General features: G+C 42.5%; 3 protein-coding genes across 3 annotated transcripts; all 3 read left to right on the top strand.

Moving 5' to 3' along the window:
* LOC110989449 (dipeptidyl peptidase 2-like) lies at nucleotides 1-2,943 on the top strand. The gene has a single exon (XM_022253833.2). The coding sequence runs from the start codon at nucleotides 795-797 to the stop codon at nucleotides 2,226-2,228; it is 1,434 nt and encodes a 477-aa protein (XP_022109525.2). The 5' UTR covers nucleotides 1-794; the 3' UTR covers nucleotides 2,229-2,943.
* A 636-nt stretch (nucleotides 2,944-3,579) lies between these two features.
* Nucleotides 3,580-6,093, top strand: LOC110989459 (cannabinoid receptor 2-like). Its single transcript, XM_087142556.1, has one exon. It carries the CDS (start codon nucleotides 4,790-4,792, stop codon nucleotides 5,687-5,689), a length of 900 nt encoding a protein of 299 aa, XP_086998682.1. The 5' UTR covers nucleotides 3,580-4,789; the 3' UTR covers nucleotides 5,690-6,093.
* Nucleotides 6,094-10,165: 4,072 nt separating this feature from the next.
* Nucleotides 10,166-11,499, top strand: LOC147797920 (cannabinoid receptor 2-like). Its single transcript, XM_087142557.1, has one exon. The coding sequence runs from the start codon at nucleotides 10,196-10,198 to the stop codon at nucleotides 11,093-11,095; it is 900 nt and encodes a 299-aa protein (XP_086998683.1). The 5' UTR covers nucleotides 10,166-10,195; the 3' UTR covers nucleotides 11,096-11,499.
* The last annotated feature ends 104 nt before the right edge of the window (nucleotides 11,500-11,603 follow it).

Here is an 11,603-nt window from a genome sequence, read left to right on the forward strand (position 1 = left end):
TTCACCCACAATGCACCGCGGTAAACACTGCATTACGTCATTATGTTGTAGGCCTATTTGATATTCAAGTCGAGTTGTCCCTTTAGAGCATTTAAAAGTGGCGGACCGCCAAATCACAGCATGTTAGAAATCAATGACATTGTCGATTTCTGCAACCATGTGGATTAATCTCAACTTGAAGATTGAGCTCAAAGAAGTCGACAAGATTTGCCGGATTCACGCGCTGTATGAAGCAGCGACCAACTTCCCGTGTACACGGCTGTATTCACAGTAGTCTAGCATTGTGTAGGCCTATTCGTGCTCAAAGGGGTCATTTTTTGTCTGCATTTCTTTTCCATTTTATGGAATCTGTATGAAAGACACCATCACCGCGTATTTTGGTCAATTCTGCTGTGATGCAGTCATCCGCTTTGTCGTCCGAGTCATCAAGCCAGATCCAGATCCCGATCCACTTCAAAATAAACGAGACACTGAACTGCTGGTTTGACCCACTATTGTACACCTGCCGCATTGTTTGACCCACCATTGTACACCTGCCGCACAATGCTGCTGTGCAAGGCTGGTACAGAACGCGGTGTAGCAGCACACGGTCAAGGTGACAATACGCTATCATCGCTGGCGTGGAACGTAAACACGGATGCCAAAGTTCAGTATAATTTATTGTCGTTCAGTGCATGTGGTAGTCGTGTTGATTTACAACTTCGTCGGAAATGTGCCATTTTAGCCAAAACTCACTGTTGACGAGGCGTGTTCCCTGGGTTACAGTCGCATAATCTGTAGAGGTATATATTACAATGACATCTACCTCCGCAACTGTCATTTTCCTACCGTGTGTGATGCTAGTCTGTCTGAGCATCACTGGAGGAAGCCATCATATCAAGACCGAATATTTCGACCAGATTATAGACCATTTTAACTTTGCAAGTCACGGCAACCGGACGTTCAGACAGCGGTACATGCTGGCAGATGACAACTGGTCTATCGGCTCGGGCCCCATATTCTTGTACACCGGTAACGAGGCTCCTGTGACGATCTTCGTCGAGAATACAGGCTTCCTCTTCGATATCGCTCCCGAGTTCAAGGCTGTGGTCGTATTCGCCGAGCATCGCTTCTACGGGGAGAGTTTGCCTTTTGGAAGCATGTCCTTTAACAGGGAGAATTTGGGGTTATTGACCGTGGAGCAGGCCCTGGCAGATTATGCGAGCCTTATCCTTCACCTCAAGGAGGAACTACATTGTCATGACTGCAAAGTAATAGCCTTCGGTGGAAGTTATGGCGGCATGCTGAGTGCATATATGCGCCTCAAGTATCCCAATATAGTGGATGGAGCTGTCGCATCTAGTGCTCCTATCTATTCGAGCGCCGGGCTGGGTTCGGAGACGTTCTTCTTTGATGACGTTACCAAGGCTTTTGGGAGCGTGCCCTCGGCACCTGACTGTGTGGGAACGGTTCGGAGGGGATTTACCAGGATGGAGGAGCTGGCTGGGCAGGGTAAGGTTGGTCTATCTGAGATATCAGCCATCTTTAAGCTCTGCAAGCCTTTGATAAACAAGGACCGACTGCCCCATCTTCAAGGCTGGATTCGGGAAGCTTTTGCCAGCATGGCAATGGCAAACTATCCGTACAACACAAGCTTCCTGGGTGATTTACCACCATGGCCTGTGAATGTCTCCTGCCAGGTGATGGTTGCTTCGAAACAACCTCTTCAAGGTTTGGCAGAATCGGCGATTCTCTACTACAACGGCACTCGCGGATCCCTGGAATGTATGGATATCGACTCTCAGTATGTTGAATGCGCTGATCCTACTGGTTGCGGATCGGGGGACGCAGCCAAAGCCCGTGACTGGCAAGTGTGCACGGAGGTTACCATGCCAGCGGGAACCAACGGTGTCACCGACATGTTCCCCTATCTGCCATTCACACCCAAGATGAAAGAAGACTACTGTCTCACCAAGTGGAATATAGCACCAAGACCAAACTGGCTCAATGTCATCATGTGGGGTAAAGACATCAAAACAGCCTCCAATATCGTCTTCAGTAATGGGGCACTGGACCCTTGGCGTGGGGGAGGGGTGCTTGATAATCCCAATCCCGGGGCCTTGGATACCGTCTTGATTTATGAAGGGGCCCACCACTTGGATCTGAGGGGTGCTAACGCAGCAGATCCTGTTTATGTGATTCGAGCGAGACAGTTACACAGAAGGAAGATTCGCGAATGGGTAGAATAACATTCAACTCAGAGCACGAGGCTTTGAGTTAAAAAATCTGGAGCTTGGGAAAAAGGTTTCCCTTGATGGGCCTTGTGAATGCTTGCATAAAATGCTTTTAGTGGTTCACGGTCAGTCACCAATAATCATTCATGCAGTCTCATGCTTTAATATCGTTTGGATCGACACCAGAATTCCCTCAGTATATTTCTCGGGATATTAAATTGAAGACAATACAGACGTTGCACAGTTGTGCCCCTCCAAGAGTTTGCAAAGCACTGGCCAACATTATGCGCGAATTTGTCGAACCCATCCGCGTTTGGAAGGGGTCGACAGATTTCGCACATTGTAATTGGCTAACGCGTTGATACCCTTGCAGGGGCACTATCATGATTCTCCCGTATTATGTGAGAGAGACCAATATTTCGTTCACTGGCAGGGGAGAAAATTTGAAGGTTTTGGCTATTGCCGCAGGAGACGTATTTAAACAGTTCTTTCTGTACTTGTCAATTATTATGCGCATAGCCATTATGATAGTCACTACTTCCACCATGCGGAAAAGACAAGCTCAAGACCACATGGTAATACACGCATAGTCATGAATATGAATTATATTAAGACCACATGGTAATACCGCATAGTCATGAATATGAATTATCTTCTGTGTATATTTTATCAGGAGTACTTTGTCAGTGCTGTAGCAGTTCTTCATTAAAGTAAGTTGCAGTACAATTCATTGACGTCTATCGTGTACAGAAATAATTGCTAAAAGTGAAATATTTGACTTGAAAGAAAATGGCATAGTATGAACCATTTAACTTTGATTATCACTTGCATGTAACTGTTTATCGTTAATATTTTCTTGATAGGATCTGAAACCCCTTGATATATGGGAATTTCATATTTAGCTCTCAGTGACTGTACCGAGCGCTGTCTTTAGAAACACAAGTGTATCCATCTCGTGAATACTTTTATCACAATTAATATTCATACATAAACTGTAATTGCTTTAATTTATGTCATAACTGTTCAATTTCAGTGTGCATACAGGTGGATAATTACCAAATCGGAAGCCTGTTAGTGCCAATTCTAACAAATTAAAGTATTATATATTGCCAAATAACGCAATAATGTTGCAAAATAACACAATAGGTTTGCGAATAACGCAATAGCTTTCCCAACTGAGGAAGTAGTTTTGCATTCTTATTGCGTTATTTTGCAATATTATTGCGTTATATCTCAATTATAGGTTTGCCTACTATACAGCTGCACAGGCCACACTTTTCAGTAGCAGTGTGTAGTCGGATCGGGTGCACGAAGACTTCCTGGCTTCCAGGTTTTAGGCACTGTAACCAGCCCTCATTGTCGTTATTAAGCTGCGCATGCGCGCGCGGGCTGGGCAACTTATCACTCATGATGTTCCAGCAGAACTTTGTAAAGAAGTCATTGTTTATGCAACAAACTCATAAAATATTTAGTTTAGTGAGTGCGAATAATTCTAGTATTAATAGGATTTTCATAAACATGACTTAAAATCTACAACCCAACTCAGAAAATTTACGTACACGAGTCTTCCTGTTTTCACAGTGTGTAAAGGGATGTTTACCCTGTGATAATGTATTGAGTGCCGTATTTGGTGTAAAATGTGAAGTTGAAATCACTCCGTATAATTATCAAAGTTATAGCACAGCCTGAACGCTTCAAATTCTAACAAAAACGGCTTATTAATCATATGTTTCGCGACTGGTCGTGCCTTGTATTTGTACAGTTCTTACAGAGGACTGCATGGATATGTGCATCTCTGATGTGACTCAAAGTGGGGAATCGGTAAGATATGAACAGCTTCAAATTGACGAACTGTGCTCGGCCTATAGCACCAATTCACCACGAAGCTGCGTGCACAAAGTTTCCTGAACCTGCTTTAGTTGCCTTTATAGGAAAGATAGCAAATCATCTAGAAGCTGTTTGCCAGAAGAAAACTCAAGGAAACCCTGGCCAATTATGACAAGCTAAATTCAATTTATGTTACTTGATACTTACGCTGGTAAGGACAGTAGCCTACATATTGCCATTCATTTCATCACAGAATCTTATAATCAATCAAACGGTTGTTTTTGTCAGTTTTCAGTGATAATTAGATGCCGTTGCAATTTCTGAGAGGTTAATGTTTTATTCAAATGATGATAACGCGTCACACAGCTTTGAATCTGCCGAACACCCCGTCACTCGAAAATAACAAGTCAACATTAGCTATGCAGGAGCTGTGCACGTTATTCATTATAACAAACCAAGATTGTAAGGTGGAGGATCACTAAAAGGTTTTAGATTTGTACAAATGTAAAGTAATAACTAAGAGAGTCTGCACAAAACTTATTTGATTGAAAAATTCAACATATATTTGCTGGAGGTTTTCTTAAGAAAAAATTCGAAACTTATCGAGCAAGGCAATTTTAACTCAGATATTATGACAAGGAATTGTGTGACGATACGTGTAATGCTCCAAATTCTTTGTCATTTGAGTTTGTGTCTTTTCTTACAGGTTTCTTGCTGTCTTCACACACATTCACGTACCAAATTTAGTCATGGTTCAGGAGACGGTGTACGCGCTTAACATCGCTGGTTGTGCAGTCACTGGCGTAGCTCTAGTTTTTAATGTCGTGGTGATGGTAGTCTTTCTGGCCAGCAAGCAACTACGCATCAAGTACTACTTTTTCGTCTTCACTTTAGCAATTACTGATACCGTTTCGGCTGCAGCCTTTATTCTGTCCAGCAACATTAAGGGGAAGTTCCTGAGCTCATTGGTTTTTACGTCTTATGGTGTGTTAACGTTGAACGTCTTCTTCGTGGCTGTGAACCGGCTCCTGGCTTTGAGTATCACTCCGCCCGCTCGCTACGATAGCATGGTTACGCTTGGTCGCATGGTGGTGGTTTACATCCTGATGTGGGTGGTTTCTGCTCTGACTTATTTCCCCTTGACATACACCGGTTCCCGACTTACCATTCGCTTCATACAACCACTAATCGGTCTAGTGATTCTGACAGCGACTGCAATTCTCTACTTAGTTGTCTTTCGTAAGATTGCTAGCTATCGACCACCGTTGGCCTCTACCTCGGGTATCCCAGAAAACGATGAACAAACTGGTACCCGCGTGCGTCAAACACGACACCTTCTGATCACGTTCACCCTCATCCTGGCTGCGTCATTTCTATGCTGGCTTCCGATCTCTGTCGCCTCTTTCATGATTTACTTCAGCAGAAATGGAACTGTTCGTGGTATAGGCGATTGGTTCCGTGTGTTTTATAAGTCCAGTGTGCTTGTTCTGGTCAGTTACTCAGCCATCAACCCGTTCATTTACTGGTGGCGCTTTGGCGAGTTCCGCGAAGCCCTGTACGGCATGATGTACTGCTGGCGCAAAAAGCCGACGGCCGTTTTAGCAGAGGCATCTGCCAGTATGGAAACAGTTGTCGAACAGGCCATGTGAGCCCTTTTTATATTATGTATGATGTAGAAACGACAAAAAAAAAACGACTAGTGAAAGTTGGCTGGACTCCCACCCGATAACATATCGGAAAGTCTTTTGAGAGTTTGCCTTTAATGAAGTTTAATTTGAATTTAAAATTTTGGTAATCATCTTTCAGAATTCTTCATTGTACATGTGGGAAATATTTTGTTTTCGGTTTTGTAGAAGTAGTTGCTTCGTAATTATTCTTGTGTGGAACTGAACGCCACTTTAAAGAATGTTATGGGAGTCCTTTTTGTCACACAACGACAGTTTGTTTGCACACTATTTGCAAGTTATTACCCCACTAGGAACTAATTCGTGCTGTTAAAATGGTATGTAGATCTAACTTCAGCAGAGGACAAATAAATAAAAGCAAAGAATTAAAAAACTTGGGAAAGATGGAATATGGTGGCATGTGATTTCATTTCCACTTAAAAAGCCCTGTAGCAATAAACTATAAAGCTATATATAAAACCTAAAACGATAAATTCTCATTCTCTGCGAGGAGAAAATTTGACACCGTCCTGGGCGCAGACATTTTGATTCCATGTGCTTGCTTGCAGACCATTCAAAATCTGATAGAGTACCGAAGTGAACACGTCACGCGCTCAATTAGTGTGTAGAGGCATTAGCGTGAGAACCAGCGCGTGAACCAAGACGCGCGCCTAACCCCATTCGTAATGAATAAGTTCAATTCAATTAAAATGTTGAAATTAATTCAATCAGTTTTAAGTGATTACCGGTAAAATTTGATTGCGTTTTTTGGCCCAAATAAAAACGAAACGCTCATTTATTGATTGTGAGTTCACGTTGTTTGCGTATCGGCTTTGTTGACGTATCGTTTTCGAACTGATACGCAGATGTACAGATAACCGTAATACGGCTATTTTCCAGTTTTCCATAAGTTTATGCATAAACATGATGCCCCCATCAGGCATCATTTTGTACAGGACTCAGCGCTCTAGTTTTATATATAGCTCCGTGCAATAAACAGACAAAATTGGTCTCTCTCAAATGACGTCACTTCCTACAGATTGTCAAGTGCATTGGCGTTTTTTATCTTCACATTTTCTTGACGTGCATTAGCTGCGCCGTAGTTCAAAGATGTTTGACCAACGCACGAGCATAGAGCATTTGCACATCACGCACACACGCAGCTGAAATTTTCATACAAAGATGGCGTCCAGTGAAAGAGGTCTATATGGATATTGATAAAATTGGACCCAGGATTCATTTATAACCCCCAAGACACACAACACCTAGCCAGCTAGACCAGAAGAGTGTTTCATCTCAGTTGGGTAATCTTTCCACACAAACATCTAGGGGGAAGCCCTAAAAACGAAGTCAGTCCTGGTATCTCAGCCAGCTGATATTTACTCTGTCGCCATTCACATCTGTGTGACCAGTTTGCCACATACTTATTAATTTCAGTGTTTAAAAAGTAATAACGTGACGGGATCGCAAGTTTGAGCATGGGGACCGGTACGATTGGGCAAAACCCGTTTATAACCATTGTTACCACATGAGGGAATATCACGGTACGCTTTGGGTTTTAGAACATCCAAGTTAAGAGAGCACGAAGCTTTGAGCAAATGACCTTCAGTTCACCAAAAAGACAACAAACAGTCCTCTGGTGGGTCTTATGCACGCTTCAGCGCCACCTGGGGTTCAGAAATGCAGCAGAAAGTTTAGAGATTTGATCGAAACATAAGCATGACATATCGCAGTTCCACGGAAAAGATGTTTAATTGAACAAGTGAGTGTCGTCCAAGATGGTGTCACGCACTAAGTATGAGTGCACACATATTTTCATTCAAAGGTTTGGGCTATTGCTGGCATGTGACTTACAACATTTCATAGAGGTCAATAATTGCGCTCAGCTATTATGGTATTGGCGTACTCGATCGTGTTTAGAAGACAAGCTGAATACCATACGCTAATGCACGCATAGTCATGAATAATGATTTTCCTTATGTGTATATTTTACCAGAAGTACTTTGTCAAGGCTATAGCAGTTCTTGACGAAAATAGATTGCAATACAATTTACTGACAGCTATCGAATTATTGTTGTGGAATTATCGTTTCCTTTTATTATTCAGCGTGTTATAATGTTATTGTAATGACCCTTCCAGAAAATGGGGAATATCAATATTTGCGACCATATTGGGGGCTTTCGTTTCCAAAAAATTATCTTTGTCTCATGCATTCTAATATCTTCATTAGTTTTTATAGCCAAGAGTCTGTGTATTAATTGTGCCATTAACATTCAATTTCAATATGCATGTAATTGGATACTTGCGCAATCGAGCTTCAGTGCGCACGCCTTCTACACCCAGTAATCATTTCAAGACAGCGGAATACTCACAAAACGCAAAAGTCCCCGCTAAGTTTTGGAAAGCAGCGGCAACTGTTTATGACTTTGATAGAAAGCATACAAAAACTGTTTGTGATAAATTTGGCTGTGACCCACAGTCCATGGACTACGAAAATACTGTATTGAATGAACACTTTTGTTTCATTTAAGACAGTAGTTTCTAGTTGAGCGGCGCACTATATTCAGTACACGTGGCAATTATGTCTTGTTCCATCACCCCATCCCAGACATAAGTGTACTTTTTCACTTATCAATCAGATGAACTCGTGTTTTTGCATGCCGCAAGCAATTTTTATAATGATTACAGGTGAAAGCTTTATAGATTATAGTTTAGGTTACAGCTGAAACTGCTTTCGCACTTCATATGTTTATCAAGGAACATCACTTAACAGTAAACCTAAGCTGTAAGTTTTCAAATAGTTTAGGTGCTTTCATTGATTCTGATATTTGTGCCATTGAAATATAATTCCCACAACAGTCGTTAATTCATTAATTTTGGCCCATGAGCAGCGTCTGTTCGTAAGAATTGACCTAATTTTAGAGCTCTGCAGCAACCAAAACGCCCGTCTGAGCAGTTGGCAGCTTTGACGAGCCTGCAGCGGCGGATTCCGCTTTCGGTGGGGGATTCAAAATCGAATGCCGTTTGGGCTCATTCAGCGTTATTTTGGGGAGAAAAAACGTAAGCCTTACTCCCGGTCCTGACACCCTTGCTTTCATTTGCCGATGGGTGTTGGTGCTAATATACCGATTACTTTCTTTCCTACTCGCGTATGAAGTTTTCTTTGTGAATAAATTAAAAGTCCGGGGGGGGGCAAGTTGCCCTATGCCCCCCCGGATACGCCACTAACTACCTAACTTCAAGGATTTAAGTATAACTACAGGCACTTTAACCAACCCTCATTCTAGCTATTATGCTGAGCATATGGGCACAGGACATGCCAGCAGAACCTTTTAGAAGCCATTGATTATGCACTTGACAGATTAAACAAATACTTTAGTGCATTAAAATATTGATTTGTATACATTTTACATATAATTTTCATAAATTTGACTCAATGTATCCACGGCCCCACTCGGTAACAGCAAAGAAAAAACTATCCGTGCTTCAGAGTTTTGACAAATCTAGCTGTAGAGGAACTGAAACGTGCCAGCTTGGAGCTGAAAACTGCAGTGCATTAGAAGAGTAAGTTCCCTTCTATGAATTCTCCAACTGTACCGCTTATTATGGTGTACTATTTTCGACACACATTTCTGCTTCTCTCTCCCTTCTTCCAAAGGCGACGCGACTATAGGACGCGACGGCACGACGGCTCCCTTGCGTTGTGCCGTCGCGTCGCACCGTGGTCTCCTAATTGCCATTTCGTTTGTATGCACTCGACGCGTGGCATTTTAGGTGGCGTCGTGCCGCTGCCCGTCCGGCGTGCTGTCTTACGCCCTTTCCGTGTTGCATTGTTTTTTTCTTCCTAAAAGATGACATGTAAGAATTATGACTTGAACAAGCTTATTTGGATTGAAGCTATTTGTTACAGATGATAGTACGGGCAGTGCATATCGACACCATTCCATTATAGAACCTTGTATTCAAACAAACACTTCTACTGTCAGTTCAACATGTTTGTTTCAGAAGTTCTGAAAGAACGTCACGATGATCAAAGTTTACTTCGATTCTGTAGAGGTTTATGGTGTCATGGCATTGAGATAATAGTAACGCACATGACAGCTAAAAGCCTGGGGATATTGCCTGATAAACCGTCCTTCTAAAAATAGCGTCTCAGCATTTATCAATGGCTACGTAGTCGAATGAACTGTCTGGGAAATTCTTCAACACAAAACAAGATTCTTAGGTGGACGCTTACTGAAGAGTACGGTATAGACTTCTATGATGTTGCTTGTACACAACTTGTATAAATTGGACGTTTTACACTATTTTGGACAGGTTAATTAAGCGTTTGGGGAAATGTGTACAATCATATAGAGCAAGATATGAAAAGTCGAGTCACAGGGAATACTGTAAAGAAATAGTATTTAGGCATCTTTGTCATTTGAGTTTGTGTCTTTTGTAACAGATTCTTTTGCTGTTTTGACACACATCCACGAACCACAAGTAGCCATGATTGATGAGAGGCTGTACGAGCTCAACATTCCTGCGTGTGCAGTCACTGGCGTGGCTATTTTCTTTAATCTCGTGGTGATGGTAGTCTTTCTGGCCAGCAAGCAACTACGCATCAAGTACTACTTTTTCGTCTTCACCCTAGCACTTACTGATACCGTTTCGGCTGCAGCCTTTATTCTGCTTAACACCATCAAGGGAATTTTCCTAAACGCGTTGGTGGACACCTCATATTCGGTGTTGAGGTTGAACTTCTTCTTCGTGGCAGTGACCCGGCTCATGGCTTTGAGTATTACTCCGCCTGGTCGGTACGATAGCATGGTAACGCTTGGTCGCATGATGGCGGTTTACGTCCTGATGTGGGTGGTTTCTGCTCTGATCAACTTCCCACTGACATACGCAGATTACCGATTTACCATTCGCTTCATCCAACCATTAATTAGTGTTGTGATTTTGACAGCGACTGCAATTCTCTACGTGGCTGTTTTTCGTAAGATTGCCAGGTATCTACCAACGGTGGTCCCTACCTCGGGTATCTCCAACAACGATGAACAAACTGGTACCCATGTGCGTCAAACACGGCATCTTATGATCACGTTCACCCTAATCCTGGTCACGTCATGCCTTTGCTCGCTTCCGATCGGTGTAGCGTCTTTCATGATTTACTTTGGCAGTAGTGGAAGCGCTAGTGGTGTAGACGATGAGTTCCTTGTGTATTTTCAGATCAGCGTGGTTATTGCTGTCAGTTACTCGACCATCAACCCGTTCATTTACTGGTGGCGCCTCGTCGAATTCCGTAAAGCTCTGTTCCACGTGATGTGCAGCTGGCGTTCAGAGCAGACGGCCATTTCCGCAGAGGCATCTATGAGTATGGAAACAGTCATCGAACAGGCCATGTGAGCCCCTTTCGCGTGGTTTACGATAATGCAGGACTTACAGAAACAACGCACGTCCAAGATGGCAAGAATCTTGCTTAATGACATTTTGAATATGTCTTTTGAGATTGTGCCTTTAGTGAACTCTAATTTAATTTTCTTTCGGTAATTATCTTTAAGAATCGTCCATTGTGCATGTGGAAAATACTGGTTTTGGGGGGGTTTTTTGGTTTTGGAGAAGTCTTTGCGTTGTAGTTGTTCCCCCATGGAGCTGAATTTTAAAACAGAAGGATGTGGGGGGAGTTAATCTAAGTACAGGTAAATAAGTGGTTATTTTTTAAAATACGTTTGTGTGAATGGGTGTTTTAATTTTCAGGTTTGCACCTCTAGGCGTGTTAACATTGTCATGGTGGCCAACGGAGTGGATCTTTGACCATGCCAAAATTGACCAAAAATGTCCATGAACTACAGAAACACTGTAGGCCTAGTTATTGACGTTTTTGTTGTGTTTGAGCTGAACTTGTTATCTCCAG

The sequence above is a fragment of the Acanthaster planci genome, linkage group LG10, assembly GCF_054643075.1.
Source record: "Acanthaster planci isolate LZ-2023a linkage group LG10, COTS_SCS, whole genome shotgun sequence".
Lineage (NCBI taxonomy): Eukaryota > Metazoa > Echinodermata > Asteroidea > Valvatida > Acanthasteridae > Acanthaster > Acanthaster planci.